General features: G+C 32.6%; 1 protein-coding gene across 18 annotated transcripts in view; it reads left to right on the top strand.

The window, feature by feature from the left end:
* The window catches only part of LOC100877371 (uncharacterized), a 197,961-nt gene that overhangs the window by 111,416 nt on the left and 63,152 nt on the right, over nt 1-23,393 (top strand). For 17 of the 18 annotated variants that reach the window (XM_076537730.1, XM_076537764.1, XM_076537645.1 and 14 more), the window contains one exon: nt 22,493-22,600. In XM_076537730.1, the coding sequence (XP_076393845.1) occupies nt 22,493-22,600 (108 nt within the window). Of the gene's footprint in view, nt 1-4,428; nt 5,052-22,492; nt 22,601-23,393 lie in introns of those variants that run through there. The other variant, XM_012294317.2, reaches the window with a different exon arrangement.

Raw genomic sequence — 23,393 nt, forward strand, 5'->3', positions numbered from 1 at the left:
CAATTGTCCAATTATTCGTTTATGTAATTGTTCAATTCTTCCATTATTTAATTATTCTGTTCTTCTATTCTTCAGTCTTTCAATTCTTCAATTTTTTAACCTTACAATTTCTGATTTTTCTATTTTTGTATGATTCAGTTTTTCAGTTTTCAAATGTTTCTACTTTCTCATTTTTCAATTTGGAAATTCTTTTATCTTTCGCTGCGTGTCGGTTGTAAATCTTCTCTTGGCTGGAGAAAAGTTCGCGTTCTAGTTTTGCATAATTCCTTTTGAAGTAATACGATCGAATGTTTCTGTTGTTTCTTTTTTACCTTTCAAGAGAAATGAGTTTTCAGACAGTTCGTACGCATAAAAATTCTGCTTTCCTCTGGATATTTATGAAACAAAGACAAGAAGCTTATGACTCACAACGCATAAGATTTCTTTCAAAGAATGTCCGTGTTGCGTTCAAAACGAATAGAGGATTTAATCCGTCAGATTTCCTGTATCTTGAAAGTTTTTTCCGTTCATTGTTTTACACGGAGAACCATTTGTAATACGTTTCTGTACGCGAACAGTAAAGTCTCACAGATAACCACTTTCTGATCATTTTAAATTCAAACTTCATTACCGACGAAAGCGAAACGACAGAACAACATTCTGTTGTACCATTTCATATCTCTGTATCACTAACCTTGTTACACTTAAAACACGTCGCTAATATAAACATCCACAATTAACACAGATGCTATTATCAGACATCAGATTAAAATTCGACCTAAATTAAACGACTGGAAGAAACGAGCTCTAATGTGAAAAATCAGGATACTTTTCGTTTTGTACGATTTCTTAGAAGTTATCAATTACTTTCATCGAAGTTGACAAGATATTGATAAGGAAAGGATTCGTAATGTTGTGATGACTGTAATCGAGAAATGAAGTGCTTTTGTTATATGTAATCTGCAATGTATTTATAGACGAATTAAAGCGTTCAGTGTGGTCGTTTGTGGAGCTCAGATTTTCAAGTATGTTAATTCATAAATTGACAAATTTTTTAATTTTTGCAGTTTCTAATTTTTTTTTACATTTTCAAATTTTAATATTCTTCAATTTCCGTATTTACAGATTTTCTCAATTTCAACTATACAAGTTTGAAAGTCTAGTTATTTTCAAATTTCTAAGTTTTTAATTTATACAGTTTCAACTTTTCCAATTTCTAAATTTCTACATTCTCCAATTTCCAAGTTTTCCAGTTTTCAAGTTTGCAAGTTTTGAATTTACCAAATTTCTGCGTCCTCGAATTTTCAAATTTTTTAATTTCTAAGTTTTTAATTTATACAGTTTCAACTTTTCTAGTTTCCAAATTTCTGCATTTTTCAATTTCCAAGTTTTCAAGTTTGCAAGTTTGCAAATTTGGAATTTTCCAAATTCCTGCGTCCTCGAATTTAAAAATTTTAAAATTTCTAAGCTTTTAAATTTTTACATTTTCAACTTTTCAAATTTTCAAATTTCTGCATTCTCCAATTTCCTAGTTTTCCAGTTTTCAAGCTTGCAAGTTTTGAATTTACCAAATTTCTGCGTCTTCGAATTTTCAAATGTTTAAATTTTCACATTTTCAACTTTTTCAATTTCCAAATTTTTGCATTCTCCAATTTCCCAGTTTTCCAATTTTCCAGTTTTCAAGTTTGCAAGTTTTGAATTTACCAAATTTCTGCTTCCTCCAATTTTCAAATTTTTAAATTTCCTAGTTTGCAAATTTTCAACTTTCCAAATTTCTGCATTCTCGAATTTCTAGTTTTTCAAATTTCAAGTTTACAAATTTTCAACTTTCCAAATATTTACATTCTCAAATTTTCAAATTTCAGGTTTTCAAATTTTCAACTTTCCAAATATCTATATTCTCAAATGTTCTATTAGAATTATGCAGTGATTGACGACGACAACTTTATTAGATGTTAAGCCAAATATACTCAATTTATTAAAATAATATTACAACAAACTGTTAACGATTTAACGATGGCAAATATACGATAAGGAATGACATTTCATGACAGAGTTCACGCTTTATATAAATTAAATACGTAATAGTTTTCTGTTAATCGATTTATGAACGTGCGATAATTTGTTATATTCTTAACATGTTCAAATCCTCTATCTTCTTTTAGTATAACTTAAGGTGATGTACTTGAATTTAACACAGGTTAATAGACCTCAACAATATATATTTTAATAAAACACTAACAGAAACATTAACATATAACAATGACAAGTCTGAACCATAACAAGAACAAAAAACTATGATTATAAAAGCGCGATGTATCTTCTAGGAGAGTCAGTTACTTTCTAAACTTGCAAATATTTAGCATAAAATGATGCCCATATAAATAATCTCATTTTCATCATACTAGAAGAAAAATTCTTTTAATCCCTTCATTCCACATTTTCCCTGATTCGCGAATCTCTATCGTTAACCGAGCAAAATTTCAACATTGTTCCTTCATTCGTACCTGAATCATCGAATCATAAACATGTCAGAGTGGGGAATAAAAGTCGATTGTTGCGTAAGATATTTTCTTTCCCCCATGGTATTCAGCTTGCACGTCTCGGTGCGTGTCTCAATCATCTCATTGCACGTCTAGCGACGTAAATCCTGGCAATCTTCGTATCCGACGAAATAGCGAAAAAAAGCACAATTTCCACGCGGCGTTCGAGCAACAGTATTGTGAGATAATAGGCTCCATCATGGCGACATTCAAATGGCCGCAATCGTCGTGTATATGTCGAGAGGAAAGGGAAAGCACGGGAATTAGAAGCGAGCAAATTGAACGGAAAAAGGGAAACCATGCAGTGGCAAACAGAGAGGAAAGTATGCGATACAGGATCGTCCATTACATTCTATACACGAACATAATCGCGCACGCGATTAAGTATCTGAAAGCGAACATCATCGAGCGCCGCTTCTTTTCAAGCTTCATGTTCAATGATCATTCTCCGGGAATTGTAATATATTAGTAATTACATGTAGTTCGACTTTTTGCTTCTACATAACTCTCCTATGTATTTACAGTATTTAATGTACTTTTTGCTGGAAATTCTGGTGAACATTAGTTTATGTAATCTTAAGCTTCGAAAGATATTTAGAGATTTGGTAAGGAATTTTTTATCTCGAAACTTGGTCGAATAACCTTTGCACTCGAGAGACGTCATTCTATAAAAGTGTTAATGGTCCACATTCGTGTAAATGTTTCTTAGCATTTTTAGCTCTGCACTCGAAAGAGGACATTCGTTATTCAGTTTAATATTATTTATACAAAATATTGTTTAGATCTATAGATACGATGTAGTCAACTTATTACTATCATTGAAACAGTTTTTCATATATTAGACAAGTGAAATCGATAGTCGCAACTTCGAGTGTCATATAAGAAGTCGGGTTAATAAGTAGACATTACAGTAGGTTATCGTTGAATTCGGTGGCTTCGATTTTGCATCTGTGGATTATTTTGAAAATGATCCATTTTTTAAAGCAAGTCATTTGTATGAATGTACATTATTTTAGTTAACCCTTTGCACTCGAAGATAATTTTACTGTTTGCAAACAGCAACTTTAAAATATTAATTAAAATATTAAATGACTTCTTTTGAAGTTATTATTTCTCTACTAATAATTTCCACTATTGTCTATTTCGCTATGTTTATACATCACATAAGCACTATCATAGAATTAATTAAATAATGCTTCTTTTAAATTATTGTATTAAATCGAATGGCGCCTAAGAGGCGCCTCTCGAGCGCAAAGGGTTAACCCTTTGCACTCGAAGATAATTTTACTGTTTGCAAACAGCAACTTTAAAATATTAATTAAAACGTTAAATGACTTCTAGTGAAGTTATTATTTCTCTACTAATAATTTCCACTATTGTCTATTCCACTATGTTTATACATCACATAAGCACTATTATAATGCTTCTTTTAAATTATTGTATTAAATCGAATGGCGCCTAAGAGGCGCCCCTCTAGCGCAAAGGGTTAAATCAAAAAAACTAAAACTTGTATAATCAATCAGTAAAAAAATTGCTGAATTGCCAGTTTTGATATAATTATATTTTTTCATCGACATATGCCAACCTCTAATTTTCTCAAAATAAAATGAACTTCCTCAAGTTTGGAAAGTCGAGTTTCCAAACTCAACTTGGAAGTTTGAAACTAAACGATATCAAAGAGCGAAATCGGCGATGATTAGTACATTGAATAAGTCGGGTGCAATAAACGGGGCACGTTTCGGGTTATCGTTGGGTCGTGTTGATTCGGTGGCTTCGGAGGGCCACGGGTGCGCGCAATGCCGCGCATGTCCGTGATCGCCCTGGCCCACTGACCTATATCGCTCGCGGGCACAGGTCCCGCATATACGAGTCGACCCAGAAGCGAGCGATGCTCGGCCGTGGCGAGTCGGACTCGCCTGGCCACGGAATCCGCTGAAGATTCGATCGCACGCGGAAATCGTCGCCCCGTTGGAAACGGACGCCGGTGAATCGCGACAGCTGAGTCGCCCCGAAGGACTCTCGGCTGGTGCGAGCGTGTGTCGTCGAGCGGTCGTCAGTCGGGCGGTATCGCGCGGGAAGAATTGGTCGCCGGTGCTCTCGTGGCGCATCGACGAGTTCGAAACACCGGAGGTACAACCCAGAAGAGAGCAGCAGCTCCGTCGAAGCGAGAGGAAACGCTCTGATCGCGTTGCGCAAACAGAGGTGGAGGGAAGCTGAGCGCACGGACAATCCAGGAGACCGCTGCCTGGAGAGGAGTTCCGAGCTGGATACGACGGCGCAGAGAACTGCCCACGTACACGCTCCTGCAAAGTCGCTCTTCTACGCGATAAGTGGTGACGTCGATAGCACTAACACCGCGGGTGTGCTTCGATACGGACCCGCGGATACGACCACTTTTCGACGTTGTTTCTCTTCCCTGTCGGCTTCCCTTAGTTCGAAGATCGAACGTAGCTCTCGATGTACACTTGGAACTGAGAGCTGTACCCTTGGAGTCCGAGCTGTGACCGCGAGGATGCTTCTCGGAGAAAAGTAAGAATGTTACGAGTGACGTGCACACCTTTTGCAGGCTAATCGATGATCAGGCGCAAGTGTTTCGTTTTTCTAGTGAAGAACACGTGAATTTTCGTTATGCAGAGGTTACAGCTGTTTCTGAGAGTTATGGATGTAAAATGTTTCGTTCTAGGGCTTTGCAAATAAGGTGTCGAGAATTCAAAATTGAATCTTGTGTCATGGTTTTCGCGAGATCGAAGTAATTCTAGTTTTGAAAGTTCCAGTACGTGATTATGGTCAGCAGGTAACAGTGACCTAGTAAAATTCAGTGACATCTACTTTCGATCTCAAGAAATACACGGAGAATCCAGAAACTTTCGAAGATCGATTGTGATTGAAAAGTGTGCTTCGACCAGTTCGGTTCTTCATGTTTTTTTTTTCTGTTGCATTAATACAAGAATTATGAAGGCTACTTTTATCGGAGTTTCGTACTCTTTCTTTCAATATTATTTTTTATTTATGAGCGTGTATTTGTAAATTTCAGTGTTCAGTCTTAGACGATGTACCGTTATTTACATGCACATGTTTCGTAACATCGTACCTTGATGATTAATACATCGTGAGAGTTTAACAATAGCCAGTGTCTCGGATTTACTAATCGTATAACCAATAAAAGAAAAGGCTGAATCAAGTTGTGAATAACGCTATATACTAATATCATAAATACGTTTCGAGAAGAAGGTATTCGGATTATTATCGTTCTCACAAAATCTTTATTCTCTTAGAATCGTCACAACTTTGCTATCTTAACAAACTCAAGCATCAAATTTCAAAAGTACATTCTTCAAGATGTTATACTCTATTAAACATGTTTTAACTCTATTAAACAAGAATACTACTTTAATGAAGTTAGATGTGGAATTATTAAAATTATATTAAATGTGTTTCGACGATTGTGTTTTCATGTGAAAATGCAGATACAGACTGTTTTTGATTTGGTGGCAAAATAGGGTGAATCTAGATGTTAAAAAAAAGTTAAATGTATAGAAGCAAATTTTGGCTTATTTTGTTGTATTTTGAGGAAAATTGATGTTGAACATTTGGATATTTGGATATTTGAACATTTGAACATTTGAACACTTGAACACTTGATGATTTGGTCATTTGAATATTTGAGCATTTGAACACCTGATGATTTGATCATTTGAACATTTGAACACTTGATAATTTGGTCATTTGAGCATTTGAACATTTGAGCATTTGAACACTTGATGATTTGATCATTTGAACATTTGAACACTTGACAATTTGGTCATTTGAACACTTGATGATTTAATCATTTGAACATTTGAACATTTGAAAATTGATAACAACCTTCAGTATTAATGATCAAATTTATTTAACATTCATTAATTCTTAAATTAAAAAAAACTGTGGAACTCAATCTTAACATAAGACAAACTCTTATAAATTTCACCTAGAAAGCAAAACGGTACAAAATTAATTCGTTAACGTCATTTCTATTCTATAAAAAACGATTTGTTCGCACGAAACCGAAGTTTTGCATAGACTTCAATACACGCCAAAGGGAATTAACTCATTAACACTAAACCTGCTGACGTATAATGCACACATAATTAAGGAGTTAAAAAACAAACGATAAACGAACATAAATGAACATACACGATTCTTTATCTCGATCAAATGCACGTTTCAAGAAAAAGTAATTTGAAAAGAATGTATAATGTTCATTCAAACAATCCACATTCGGTATATTACTCCGGAAAAGTTGAAATTAATTTTTTTGAATATGGAGTAACTTGAAAGTTCACATTCTCAAATTTTCATATTCTCAAATTTCCACATTCTCAAATTTCCACATTCTCAAATTTCCACATTCTCAAATTTCCACATTCTCAAATTTCCATATTTTCAAATTTCCATCTTCTCACAATTCCACATTCTCAAATTTTCACATTCTCAAATTTCCATATTTTCAAATTTCCATATTCTCAAATTTCCACATTCTCAAATTTCCACATTCTCAAATTTCCACATTCTCAAATTTCCATATTCTCAAATTTCCACATTCTCAAATTTCCATATTTTCAAATTTCCATATTTTCAAATTTCCATATTCTCAAATTTCCACATTCTCAAATTTCCATATTTTCAAATTTCCATATTCTCAAATTTCCACATTCTCAAATTTCCTCCTTCTCAAATTTCCACCTTCTCAGATCCCCAAATTCTCAAATCCCAGTATTTCTAAATCTCCAAATTCTCAGATCCCCGAATCCTCAAATTTCCAAATTCTCAAATTCCTAAATTCTCAAATTCCTAAATTCTCAAATTCCTAAATTCTCAAATTCCTAAATTCTCAAATTCCTAAATTCTCAAATGCCTGAATTCTTAAACCCCTAAATCCTCAAATCCCCGAATTCCCAAAATTCCAAATTCTCAAATTGTAAAACTGCCAAAACCCCGATTTCTCAGAATCCAAAATTGCCAAAACCCCAAATTCTGAAAACCTATTCGTTCAAATGATTCACATTCGGTGTATTAACAAAAAATTGCGTTTAAACTCCTATCCACAGTACTTTTGTCTCGAACAAAGTAACAGAACCTTACTCCGAAAAAGTTGAAATTAATTTTTTCGAAAATGGAGTAACATTTTTGACCAACTGTTTCATGCAAACGTTTTCGGTGATATCGATATCGTACACTCGTATAATAGTAGGCCAGAGGGTTGCTTTATGGAACAATGGCAACAAATCAGTCGCAATTCTCGCGCGCAAAAGTTATTGATCTAGAGTTGTCGGTTCCGACGCAGATGGCTGACGTAGATTCGAAACGTTGCGTTGAAAGCAGTCACGTCGACGAAGATTCCTAGTGACGTTACATCGCGTTTCGTTCCTTCGAAAGGAAAAACAATCTCTCCGGCTCCGATATCATCAAGGTCGAGAGCCTTCGATCCACGATTATGCGCCATTTTCCTCGATTCCTATATCCGTGAAAACGTTCTATCTTCTACGATGCTTTTCCCTCGACTTCCTTTCCTTTTCTATTTTTCGTCGCGAATCATTCTGCTGTCGCAAAGAAAATGGAGGCGCGGGAGTTTCTTGTCGAGGAGAATTTTAATTAATTGTCTAGGGATGATTTTATCCTTTCTGAGAATTAAAATTGTGGGTTTAACTTCTTGCCTAAAGACTTACATTGGGTGGTTGAATAAAAGTATTAACAACAAATGAATTTATTAGGAATCAGATCTCTGCACGATTTAGGGATTGAACTGAAAGTGAGACTTTCATAAAAATGTGTAATAAAATTGATATTCACAACGTGAGGAAAAATAACAGTCTGCAACCTTTTTTGGCCCAGTTGTCCCTTAGGTATAAACGTCCTCAGACCCATTAACTCATTAATTATACAGAATTAAGGCTCTTCTTTGTACACCGAGTTCTCAACACGTAGATTTATTTTTGCTCATTAATTAACCCCTTACGCTATTTTGACGAGTCTGACTCGTGACGCACTCGTACTTCGGCTATGACCAATTTTACCCGAATTTTGAATACATTTCAATTTGGAGTTCAAGTCCAACTACAGTTTGCATAGTCAACGACTGCATTATACCAAATTCACATAACATTTCAAGTTTCTGTGTCTGTTTACATGTTATGGCTAAAATTAGTCAGTTCTGACTGACGCACTTGACAAAGACATTATAATGCAAGGGGTTAAAATTGAAATTCAACAGTCACTTGTCAGTTTCATAGATATAATAACACGTTGCCACACTAAAGAAGTTGAAGACTTGAATACTTTTACAACAAATCTTACCAAAAATAGTAATGTTGTTTCATGTAAATTATTGTTCATAATTCTAAGTAGATATGAGTACTTCCAATGAGGTACATACTCAAATTTTTAATATTCATGAAAATTCATCAGCCACTTGTGGTGAAAACAGAGAATGTATTTTATATTCAGAGATCTTAAATTATAATTGAATCTAAACTTCAAGTTAAAGAAACTCTAAGTTAAAGAAACTTAGAGTACTAAAAATTTGAACAAAATTTCACATCTTGTGATCGATTAATTATTAAATCTCAAGTGCAGGTCAGTACCGAATTCTCGTGACAATGAACGCGTTAAACGTTCCGTCTACAGAAATGAATTTGTCAATATTTTACAAATCGCTGAAAGCTAAAATTTCAATATTTGCAATAGCTTTGTAACGCGCGATGATCGTGTGTATTTCGTAAAAACGCTTTGACGCTTGTTATACAATCTCACTAATTCATGTTAAACGGCTTCAAATTATTAAGTAAATTACGTAAAAATAACTTTCAGCGCGAACATTCTAAACTGGTAGTTTGAACGTTCAATTTTTCTTGTTAACTATCGTTTTACATTAATTTTATCAAGTTCAATTTTGCTCGTTGTTTAATACAGAATTTATTAAATTAAATTTTTTGAAGGAGGACATTATTTAGCATGTATTTTATCAAGTTAAATTTTTATAGTTGTGGGACATTATTTAGCATAGACATTGTTAAGTTAAATTTTCATTGTCTATGTGAACTACTATTCAGCACAAATTTTATCAAGTTAAATTTTCATAGTTATGGACCTCTATTTAATCTAGATTTTATCAAGTTAAATTTTTGTAGTTGTAGATCATTATTTAACATAGACATTGTTGAGTTAAATTTTCATTGTCTATGTGAATTATTATTCAACACAAATTTTATCAAGTTAAATATTGATAGTTATAGACCACTATTTAATCTAGATTTTATCAAGTTAAATTTTTATAGTTGTAGATCATTATTTAACATAGACATTGTTAAGTTAAATTTTCATTGTCTATGTGAACTATTATTCAACACAAATTTTATCAAGTTAAATTTTCATAGTTATGGACCACAATTTAATCTAGATTTTATCAAGTTAAATTTTTGTAGTTGTAGATCATTATTTAACATAGACATTGTTAAGTTAAATTTTCATTGTCTATGTGAACTATTATTCAACACAAATTTTATCAAGTTAAATTTTCATAGTTATGGACCACAATTTAATCTAGATTTTATCAAGTTCAATTTTTATAGTTGTAGATCATTATTTAACATAGACATTGTTAAGTTAAATTTTCATTATCTATGTGAACTATTATTCAACACAAATTTTATCAAGTTAAATATTGATAGTTATGGACCACAATTTAATCTAGAGTTTATCAAATTAAATTTTTGTAGTTGTAGATCATTATTTAACATAGACATTGTTAAGTTAAATTTTCATAGTTATGGACCACAATTTAATCTAGATTTTATCAAGTTAAATTTTTGTAGTTGTAGATCATTATTTAACATAGATATTGTCCAATTAAATTTTCTCTATCGATGAACTATTATTTAACCCAGATTTAATCAAGTTAAATTTTCCTTGTCAAGAACCCTCGTTAAATTCTTCCAATATTAAACCGCCGTTCAATTCTACAAAGTTCACTGTTTTCAACCCTCGTTCAACAAAAATTTTACAAATTTACGGTAACCAAAGACATATCGATTGATTCGAAGCAAACAGTGGGACAGTGAAATTTTAAAAGTCGGGAACGTTTCATTTTTAAGTTGTTCCATCGAAAATTTATTTGAACTTGACGTTGGGGTCACAGTCATCTTTATAAATACTTTTCTACCGAACGATATTGCGCCGCACTTCACGAGATAACTTATCTCCTTCACTTTATATTAAAACCCCGGTTATGTTATTTATTAATCGTTGTTTCTTTCGTTTCGAATGTTTATTACAGTTTTCTTTATTATTATGTTTATTGAAAATGAAACATCGAATGTCTTTACAGCGTAAACATTGAATGATTACAGATGTGTCGGACGTAATTAAGAAGTTAATAAGAATTATGAGAAATTAATTCGGTTAGGTTCATTCTTTTCTGTATTGTTTTTTTGAGTTTATTTGGGAATATTGTCAGAAAATTGATTTTGTTCATTTTAATTATTTTTCTGTTTATTATATTTGTTTATCATATTTTCTGCAAGTTTATTACACTTGTTTGTAACTTTTTTACAAGTTTACTTATTTGAAATTTTTTCTTACAAATATAGTAGTATCTTTTTATGCAAATACATTATAGTTGTTTATAGTTTTTTTTTTGCAAATTTATTATATTTGTTTATAACTTTTTTCTGCAAATTTATTGTATTTGTAATTTTTTTCTGCAAATTTGTTATCTTTGTTTGTAATTTTTTCTGCAAATATAATTATATTTGTTTGTAATTCTTACTGCAAATTTGTTATATTTGTTTGTAATTTTTTCTGCAAATATAATTATATTTGTTTGTAATTCTTACTGCAGATGTATTATATTTATTGGTGATATTTACTACAGATTTATGATATTTATTTATAATTCTTATTACATATTTATTATATTCATTTATAATTCTTGCTACAAATTTATTATACGATAGTTCTTACGACAGATAATTAAATACATAATTATATTTGATATTTTTATTTATAAATGAAGTACACATGCATGAGTACACAACAATTTTTAAATGCGATACGATGTTTAAAATACTTATTTGAACGAATATGATATTAGTATTAACGAAAACCAGAAGTAAATACGTTGTTTAAATAATTGAGCTTTCAAGTACAGCAATAAATGAAATTAAATCTCTTTCGTATTTCAACCTGTTATATTACATTTTCGTTGTTCGTTAAGCATTAATTTTGATTCATTTGAAACTCGTAAACGAATTAAATTTAGTGAAAATATGCTCTGTTTCATATTTGCTTGCTCGATTGAAACAAACCTCTGAACGAGAGTAACCAGCTGAAATGTAATTTCCCTTCTGAAAAGTTTTTTCATTTTCATACACGCGCATCGAATTTTCATCAATTTTTATTTTGCATGAGTACTCTGTTTATAAAGTGCAAAAAATACGATGCGAAAAAATATGAAATGTATAAAAACGGAAATTCTCGAATTTAGATATCTTTTCATGTAGAAATAACAAACTTATACATTTAAAAATTTGTTAATTTACAAATTTTTAGGACCAGAAATTTATAAATTTATAAAAGCGAGAAATCTTCTAACTTTCTATTAATTTTTAATTTGTTTTGGGCTGCACAGAGAAAACCTTTCGTTATATTGCCAAAAACTAAAATATAACAAGCATTAATTGTTTCTTTTAATTTATAATTAATAAAAATTATGTTACATAATATTTATTTCGAAAAACAGTCGAACGAAAACAATTAATCTCTTGGAATTAAAAGCATTTAAATTAATTGCACTGCGTTATACTATAAAATATTTCTCGTATAATAATACCAAACAGCAGTTCAATTTACAAATGTATCTCGATAAATTCGCCCGACTACGTATTTATTTCACCAATTTCCCATGGGGTATTCCAAATGTATGCATTCACAGGCAACAATGGATAGCCGATTTTGTAAATCGAAAATTTAAATCTTTTGTGTTTCTCAAATCAATTTTCACTTTTCAATTTTATATTTTCGGAAATGACAAGTTTCTCAATTTTCATATTCTCAAATTTCTACATTCTCAAATTTTCATACTCTCAAATTTCCATATACTCAAATTCCCATATTCTTAAATTTTTACATTCTCAAATTTTCATGCTCTCAAATTTCCACATTCTCAAATTTCCACATTCTCAAATTTTCATATACTCAAATTTCCACATTCTCAAATTTCCATATACTCAAATTCCCATATTCTTAAATTTCCACATTCTCAAATTTTCACATTCTCAAATTTCCACATGCTCAAATTTCCGAATTCTCAAATTCCTAAATTCTCAAATCCCTGAATTCTAAAAACCCCGATTTCTCAAATCCCCAAATTGCCAAAATTCCAAATTCTCGAATTGTAAAATTGCCAAAACCCCAAATTCTCAAATCCTAAAATTTCCAAAACCCCAAACTCTCAAATCCTAAATTTACCAAAACCCCAAACTCTCAAATCCTAAAATTTCCAAAACCCCAAACTCTCAAATCCTAAATTTACCAAAACCCCAAACTCTCAAGTCCTAAAATTTCCAAAACCCCAAACTCTCAAATCCTAAATTCACCAAAACCCCAAACTCTCAAGTCCTAAAATTTCCAAAACCCCAAACTCTCAAATCCTAAATTTACCAAAACCCCAAACTCTCAAATCCTAAAATTTCCAAAACCCCAAACTCTCAAATCCCAAATTTGCCACAACCCCAAACTCTCAAGTCCTAAAATTGCCAAAACCCCAAACTCAAATCCTAAAATTCTTAGCTCTCCAAGTTCCTAAAGTTCTAATTCTCAAAACTTCCAAATTACGAGCTATTCTATAAACACTCCATCTGTCCACTTTTCCAAAGCAATAAAATTAACACCATCGAAAAATAACCGCAGAGATCGAAGTTGGAATGACTGTCCCGTTGGCGATCGATCGCGCCTCGTCGAAATTTATGCCGTGGAGAGAAATTTGAAAATTTATCGCATTGTATTGCCGTGATTGCGCAATATTGTTAAAGCAACGGCATCAGCGTTCCAATAATATAATACCTTCAATTCCACGTTATTTATGCTTCCATAAAGTTGAAGATTTATGCGTGTCGAGCGAGCACAGCTGAAACCGAAATCAGATTCTACAAAGGAATAATACCTTTCTTATTGCTTGAACTAGGAAGGAACACACCCAACATTTTATTACACTGGATGTCCAAATTTTTATACAAACATACTAATAATATTGATAAATATACCAGTATATTTCATACGCAAGAATGAAGAAAATATATTCACATACTCGGTAAACTTTATTCACTATGAATATCTTATGAAACTACGAAAGTGGTGAATTTAACGATTTGATGATTTTGACGAAACACGAATCCTTTACTGTAAATAATATAATTTGTTGAGATGATTTTCTTGAAATCTGTGTTTGGTTTCATTAAAAGGAATCTGTATGCTAATATATATCGTTTGTTAATTTATTTTTCGCTTTTATTATACATTCCAAAAGTGAATTTGTTATAAATTCATTGTAAATTCATTTATTGTAAATTACGAATTATACAAATCTGTGTTTGGTTTCATTGAAAGGAATCGGTACACTAATACATATCATTTGTTCATTTATTTTTCGCTTTTATTATTAATTCCTAAAGTAAATTTATTATAAATTCATTGTAAATTCATTTATTGTAAATTACGAATTATACAAATCTGTGTTTGGTTTCATTGAAAGGAATCTGTACACTAATACATATAATTTGTTAATTTATTTTTCACTTTTATTATACATTCCAAATGTGAATTTATCATAAATTCACTTTTATAAATTGCAAATTATTATAAGTTGAAGTAACCCTTGAACGCAATATTTTAGTAAAAGTAAAGAAAAAATATGAGCTGAATATTTTATTAATAGTCAGAAAAGTGCATATTTCACATATATACTAAAAGTACACCTACAATATTATTATTCCAATATTGCAACATTATGTATCTAAATGTCAAGAGTGAATTACACTGATAGCTAAAAAGTTACAAAAGAACAAAATAAATTGGAATATTCTGTTTTTCGATATACATACTGTGACCCAGTTTTCTACGTAAAATTTTACCAGCACGTTCTATAAATAAAAATGATAAAAAAGTGTTATATAATCGTAGGTTCTGTTTTACTGAAAGATTACGAGAATACTTAGTAACACATGATTTAAAAGTACGAATAATTATTGACTTCTATTTTTTTTTAATAATTTTTAACAATGAATAATCTTAAAATTGTAAAATTACCAATATAGGAAATGCTGTATAATTAAATTCAAAAATTAATATTTTGAACTTGTTTCTGCATTGGAACGCTATACGTGGAGTAATGTTGCCCATCGCCGGCTTAAGAGCTCGCTCGCACTATAAAATAGATATTTGAAAGAAAAGGGAAAAAGGAAGCACCTCGGTGCATGATCATCGAAGCAAGATGTTTCATTCATAAACACCGTTACTCTACTGCAACGGTGAATGAACTCGTAAGACGCGATCTTCGATGTCGATTTTCATCGTACCTTATTTTTTCAAATTTCCGTCGAACTTTTATGTCAAATAACTTACTTATTAAATTATCAAATAACTTGTTAGACAATTAACGCGTCGAGCGCCATGCGAATTCTTAAGGAAATTCGAGTTCTTCGATGCGAGATCGAACGTGGATGTTTCTCGTAAAATTGACGAACGAGAGAAACTAACTGAACATCTTCGTTGTGTCTCTAAAATATTTTCAATTATAAACCAATAATAGTACAAGACTAAATTTTTGTTTAACACGTTGAACATGACGAATTCTTAAGAAAATTCCATTCAGACCACGCAATAAATAATGGAAAGTATTTAAATTCATTAATAATACGATCCTGCGATAAATAAAAATTAAGTAAATTTTAAATAAATTTTCAGTAATTATAACAATGTAAATTTTTTAGTTTTACATCGTATTTTACACTGCCAGCCACCTGTGGTTGATGCGTCCTAAACGGAAGAGTTCAGTGTCCACCGATGGCTGACATGGCCTAAACGGAAAGTTCAGTGTCCACCACCGGTGGCTGACGTGGCACTCAACGTGTTAAATTCAAGATTGTTTCGATTGAAAATTATTTCAAGATAGAAATAATTATCATTAAACGTTTGTAAACGACCTTAAGAATCATTATGCAAGTAACTAAATATTCACAGCATAGGAAATTATTGTACCGATAAAAAAGCAGAACATTGATTAGCTAACCTACCTTGTTATGTGTTAAACATTTTTTGTGGACCTAATAATTAAACTTGTACTAACTATTGTTTAGTTATGTTACTAACTGACAAAGTAACAACCAAAGTCTTGATTAAAAAAACAATAAATTTTCATCGCTGTATTTATTTCAATTTGTAGTATCTGAGAAAGAAAATGTTCAGGAAACCTCGCTATTAATTTAACGAGCTTCCGTTTTCACTCCGAGCTCGTCAACAATTTATTCAGTTGCTGATTCAATATGACGTGGATTCGTCAGTCATCGTTCTTTCTTAATCTACCGTGTCAACAATCTGCTGGATTACTAGCGAAATAGAATGTGAATCGATCATCAACAAAACGATAAATCACCGTCTGGTTTGGGAGTCGGTGGAACGTGATTTCTTGCTGTTTCTGAGGATTTACAATTCGTTTGCTTCTTCGACCAATCTTTTTTCGATTTGCTCGCCGATGGAGAGATTTCTAATTAAATTTCTCGAGATTATGAAATCACTTTTTTTCTTTCAATAAACGGTTCGTGTATTTTTACGCGACCCTCACCTTCGCTCGAAGGTCGCTGAAAACTTGGTAAAATTTTATTAAGAAAAGTACGATTGGAATGTTAAATATGAAATCAATTTATCAACTTTTATAGCATTATCAATTCGTTCCAAAGTCTTTACATAATAGCAGTACTTTCACGCAAACGTAAATGGAAAATTAGGCATGTAAAATATTGAGAAATCAGAAAATATATTATCGAAGATATATTCATAACTTTTCTATTATATCTTCTAAACAAGATCTGTACAAATTTTTTAGACAATTTGTAAGTTTAAAATTAGGTTGAACATTTGAACTCTAAATATATGAGCTTATACATATGTTACATATGACATATACACAAGAATCGTTCGTCAGTTTCGTCTTTTGATTTGTTAATATATATTATTGTTAACACTGAGAACCCTTAATAGTTCTTTCTGCCTACTTTTTCAGTAAGTAATTAATTTAACTGTAATTGCATCACATATTACATATGTCACATGTGACATAGGTGCAACGGTAGGTACTTGATCTTCCAGTTTCATTTTTTAATCTGTTAGTGTGTATCATTGTGAACATTAGAATCCCTCAAATTCTCCTTCTGCTGTTTTTCTTGTATATAATTAATTTAACTGAATTTGCACCACTGATCACATATGTCACATATGACATAGAAGCAATGGTACTTGATCTTCCAGTTTCATTTTTTAATCTATTAGTGTGTATCATTGTGAACATTTAAAGCCCTCAAATTCTCCTTCTGCTGTTTTTCTTGTATATAATTAATTTAACTGAATTTGCACCACTGATCACATATGTCACATATGACATAGGAGCAACGGTACTTGATCTTCCAGTTTCATTTTTTAATCTATTAGTGTGTATCATTGTGAACATTAAAAGCCTTCAAATTCTCCTTCTGCTGTTTTTCTTGTAGATAATTAGTTTAACTGAATTAGCACCAGTTGTCACATATGTCACACATGACATAGGAGCAATGATATTGAATCCTTCACCTTCATCTTTCAATCCCTTATCTCATTATCTACATTAAGAACCTTGAATACTTTCGTCTACTTTGCCAGTAAATTCGTTTAATCGAATTTGCACCGGTCACATATGTGACACATGACATAAGCACAAGATAATCTGTTACCGTATCTCATTGTCTAAAGTTTCTAAACTTTCTACTATGTAAATTAGAAAATGTTCAATTCGTGAATTAATCCGATCAGCATGTAATGATCAACGGCGAATAGCAATGTTGTTAAAAAAAAAAATAAAATTGATTCGAAACAATGGCGACATACGTGTACATACACGATAATTGCGAAATGGAAGAAAAACAATTAACAAAAGATTTTTTCGTCGACTCGAAGCTGTTGAATTGCGAGGTACACCTTGTTGTATACTTGACCCCATGACTTTTATCGATATCGTGCATCGCAAGACGTGCAGGAAAATTTTGCGTAGGTAGATTCTCAGACGCAACTAACCGTGTAATGTGTACCTATCTGTGTTCTATCAGCCATACGTTTGCTCGTTTCACAGCTGTCTTCTCGTGGTTATTGCCTACTTATCATTCGCTGACTAATATCTCCTACTTTATATCATCGAATCAAAAACAAGTTATCGTCGAGGCCTTTTGGAGTCGGGTTTTATAATTACTCGACCCCGTTAGTCGATTGCGCGACGAATCATTATCGGAATAATTTTAATAACATTCTATTAGGAACCTTTTTTTCTGTTATTCCTTTCTGTGGAATTTTTTTTAGGTCAAGTTGTTCGCTGCTGTTTGTGTTAATCGATTAGAAGGAGTAGATGTGTGTAGTAAATTAACAGACTTTTTTATTCGAGTCGGTACATTTTCAGATATTTGACTGGCAAATTTGCTTCTTAAATTTCTATATTTCTAAATTCCAAAATTTCGATTTTGTAAATTTTATAATTCACTCCCACTTCCTTGAATTCCCATTCTCCCAAATTTTCATTTTCCCAAATTCCTATTTTCTCAAATTCCCATTTTCCTAAATTCCTATTTTCTCAAATTCCCATTTTCCCAAATTCCCATTTTCCCAAATTCCAATTTTCCAAAATTTCCATTTTCTCAAATTCCCATTTTCCCAAATTCCAATTTTCCAAAATTTCCATTTTCTCAAATTCCCATTTTCCCAAATTCCCATTTTCCCAAATTCCCATTTTCCCAAATTCCCATTTTCCCAAATTCCCATTTTCCCAAATTCCCATTTTCCCAAATTCCCATTTTCCCAAATTCCCATTTTCCCAAATTCCCATTTTCCCAAATTCCCATTTTCCCAAACTTCCATTTTCTCAAATTCCTATTTTTCCAAACATTCATTTTACCAAATTCCCATTTTCTCAAACTTCCATTTTCTCAAATTCCTATTTTTCCAAACATTCATTTTACCAAATTCCCATTTTCTCAAACTTCCATTTTCCCAAATTCCCATTTTCCAAAATTTCAAAATTGTTGAATTCTCAAATTTCCAATTCCTCAAATTCTCCAAAATCCTCGGATTCCGCAAAATTCTCAAATTCCCCAAAATCCCAATTTCCCAAAATTCTCAAATTTCCCAAAATCCCCAAATTCCCAAACCCCTAATTCCCTAAATCTGAAAATCCCCAAGCTCTCCATCTCCCAAGCTCGAAAACTTTTAATTTCCTTCGCCTTCCCCATTTTCCAACAATAGAAACAATTTCTCCACAAAAAACTTACGTCTCCTCCACAATACAGATTTTTTAACTAAACAATCAACTAACAACACTATCACAAACCAATAAAATTTTCAATAATCCATCGCGTAAAATTTTTGAAAGTAATAAGAGGTCAAAATTTTGTCGGAACGTAACTTGCAGATACTGTTATCGTACGATAAGCTACAAAGCCACTAACTTCAAATTGTATTTGCAAAATTTATCACAAATTTATGTAACAATATATCTATCATCAGGAGCACGAAGAGATTAATTATACAACCGAATTTCAAAAGAGATTTACAATATTGGTACACTTTTTAGGAGGTCTTTTTATCAGTCTACGAAACAGGCTTTTTAGTTCCAACGTTGATGGCTATCGGATATTTGCTGATAGACAAAAAAAAGAGAAGATACATATCAAATATTTTTTCGAGTTTTGTTGCCTTACTAAAAAGGCAAATAATGGCGGTTTACCTTTCAATTAATGCGAAAAAATCTCGTATTTCGGTATGTAGCATAGAGATCGTCTCTTTCAAATAAAATGACAGTGTCATGCTGGCACAAACCTAAACCTTGTTCGTGTATGAGCGATATCACGTTCAAAGTGTTAGTTGAACAATGATGTGATCGTACTAGTTGACTGGTTAATAAAAATCTTCTACGTAAATAAATGATAAGACTAGTGCTGTCATTAAAGTCGAAACGTGTCTGTAGACATTTTTGGAACCCTCTAGGTTATCTGAAATTCCACCTTTTCTAAGAAGTTAAAAATTAAGAAACCAATCTGTTCGCTACTAATACGGAGCTCATTTTTCGGTTCTGACCAAATGGAGACGTAGCGATTTAGGGGCGTAGATATTTATGAACGTAGCGATTTGGGGATCTAGCGATTTGGGGATGCAACTACTTTCGGATGTACCGATTTGGGTAGACAAGAATTTGGGAATGGAGGGATTTGGGGACGTAGCGATTTGGGGATGTAGTAATTTGGGGATATACCGATTTGGAGATGTGGGAATTGGAAGATATAGAAATTTGGGCATGGAGGAATTTGGGGATGTAGAAATTTGGGGATATAGCGATTTGGGGATATAGCGATTTGGGGATATACCGATTTGGAGATGTAGGAATTGGAGGATATAGAAATTTGAGCATAGAGGAATTTGAAGATGTAGAAATTTGGGGATATAGCGATTTGGGTATGTAAGAATTTGGGAGTGGAGAGATTTGGGGACGTAGCGATTTGGAGATGTAGGATTTTGGGGATGTAGAAATTTGGAGATGTAGGAATTTGGGGACGTAGCGATTTGGAGACGTAGGATTTTGGGGATGTAGAAATTTGGAGATGTAGGAATTTGGGGACGTAGCAATTTGAGGACGTAGTGATTTGGGTATGTACACTACCGTCCATAAGTATCCCGACACAAGCGAAAAATGTATTCGCGTTGCATGAAAGTTATTCAAGCATCTGCAACAGTAACTAAAATCGATTTTTTTTTTGCGAAACTCAGAATACTGGAACGTTTTTCGATTGATAATTCTCGTTTGGAACTCATATCTCGATGGAAAAGAAGCTACAGACGAACTAAACCGAAACTGTCGAGTGCGTAGCGTTACCTCCATTCTTATCTCCATTGAGGGAACCTAAACATCTACCAACAGTTTACAAACACTTGAAACATATCGAAGAACCCTCTGAATACGTTCTGCACCATAGAAATGAAACACAGTAGAAATTAAAATTTTTTTTAGAATCGAAAGCGTTTCATTAGATTCACAAATTTGGACTTTGTACTTCTGGACATGAATTTTACTTTCACACTTTCATTGTATAATTTGTACTTAAAAATTAATTCTATTACGTTATGACACCTCAAAAAAGATAATAATAATTATTACAAATGATATGATAACCCTAAATACCTTTCGTACAAAGTTCAACTGTGTTTTATGTAACGCAACCAAGTGTCCGGATACTTATGGACGGTAGTGTAGGTTTTATACTAATGAGTATGTAGGGTAATATACTGATTTGGAGACGTAGGGTTTCGACTATGTAGAGATACAGAGACGTAGAGATTTGGGGATGTAGAAATTTCGAGATACCCCACTTTGTGTACATAAAAATTTGATAATCGAGTGATATGATGTACCGATCCAAAAGTGTAGTAATTCCGAAATATATAGATTCTATTCTAACCAAATGTAGCTCTCCTAACATGACCCTCTTCCCGCGCCAACTCGTCGTCATCAGTACGATCAATCGGTACCTCCACCGCACTAAAATTTCAGCCACATAAACGCGGTTGCACCTCTACATACCCTAACATAATTATATTAGTAAGCGCGTACTACAGTGTAGGTACAGTAGTGTACGAACCCGTCGTGAAGGTGGCAATCATCCGCTAATAGACGGGCGTTAAATCAACGTTGAATTACAATAGTGGAAGAAATATTCCGTTGGCAGAAAATTATTTATCGAATTCGAAACGACCAGGATGCGACTGTCCACGGGCAGCACATCGAAGGAGTTAATTATCGGGCGTGAATTATTTATCGCGGTAAAGGGATATCGTAATAAACGCGGACGACGATGAGTTGGCGTTTTATGAACGCATTGCGTCTGTTCGTTTCGGGCTGTCCGCGTGTATCCTTGGCCATAATTGTCCTGCGTCCCTTCAGACGCATCGCGAATTCTGCGATGCATATTACAATGCAACACGCGATAGCACGGAGACTCGCGTCGACTCACGTGTCGATAAACGAACGCATAAAGTACACGCATGTCGCTGGAACCGACTACATCCTTGGCGTAAAGTGCACAATAAAAGAGATTCGAATGCGTGGACGTGGGGCAATTACGGTTACACGTATAATATGCCGAGTCAGATATCGCGAAAATTGCCAGCTATTCGACAATTGTTCGCAGTCGTAACGGAGGAAAGTGCAGAAAAGACTGCCACGCGCTATGCAACTTGCGTGTTTCGTGTGGACGCATACTTACGTGGTTAGCTAAGTCTTAAAAATTTGGAAATTTGGGAAGTTTCAGAATTTGGAAAGAATTTGAAAGATTTGAGAAAGAGGAAAGTGAGAAGATTTGAAAAAGTAGGCAAACTGGTAAAGTTGGAGGAGACGAAAAATTTGAATATTCTAAAATTGGAAGAATTGTAAAATTGAAAATTCTAAAATTGGAAGGACTATGAAATTGAAAATTATAAAATTGGAAGAATTGTAAAATTGAAAATTCTAAAATTGGAAGGACTATGAAATTGAAAATTCTAAAGTTGGAAGAATTGTAAAATTGAAAATTATAAAATTCAAAGGACTAAAATTGAAAATTCATGTTATAGAAATATTATAGAAATTCATTAATATATTTTATTTTTTGTTGCAGGCCTAGCCCGTGTGAACTACAGGACCCGTTGTGGGTCAAAATGAGTGCGATTACTGGCAGCATCACCAAGAAAAGAAAGAAATCCGATGCCAAGCCTCAGTCGCAGATGTAAGTACAAATTATAATATATCTTCGTAATTTTTCATTTCTTTATTCTAACTTATCAAATTCCCTATCTTGTAACATTTATTCAGATCTAACCTAATATCAATAATATAAATTTTAAGTGTTTAAATTGAACTAACAGTTAGAAAAGTGTAAATTTTTAAATTAGAAAACTTACTATTTACTGAAAATTACTTTTGTATATTTTTACAAAATTATATCGTGTCAGATTTTAATCAATTTTCCTTAAAAGTGTGACTCTCATGTTATCGTCGCGATAAACTTGTAATGTACTAACAAATAAAGACTGTTGCATCTACTAACATTTCGTAGAAGTTATTACGATTGTGATCGAAGCAAATGGGTCGAGATTATTATAATTATGTTGGGAACGTGTGTTACTTAAAATTATATTACTATTATAAATGGGACGAGTTGGTTAAAATTATTACCGCTATAAACGGGCCGGGTGTTTCTTTAAATATGTAAATTGCGTAAATAAAGTGTACAAAATTGAACGTTGTATTAAGTTAACGCGAATCTTGGTCTCGGTTTGATGTAAATCAACGTGAAAATAATGGTCAAGGATTATGTTAAATATGTTGTTTACGATAGTAAAATTTCAGAGGATTGAAAAGTCTCGATTTAAAGGAAAAGAGAGAAGAACAGACATTTCTAAACATTACAATGAATTTAAACCTCGTGATTGAACTGTTAATTATTAATTAGCTATTTCTTACTGAACATACTACATTATCGTTTAACTACTTTACTCTCTTACTTCTACATTTTTACA

This window comes from Megachile rotundata, chromosome 1 (genome assembly GCF_050947335.1).
Source record: "Megachile rotundata isolate GNS110a chromosome 1, iyMegRotu1, whole genome shotgun sequence".
Lineage (NCBI taxonomy): Eukaryota > Metazoa > Arthropoda > Insecta > Hymenoptera > Megachilidae > Megachile > Megachile rotundata.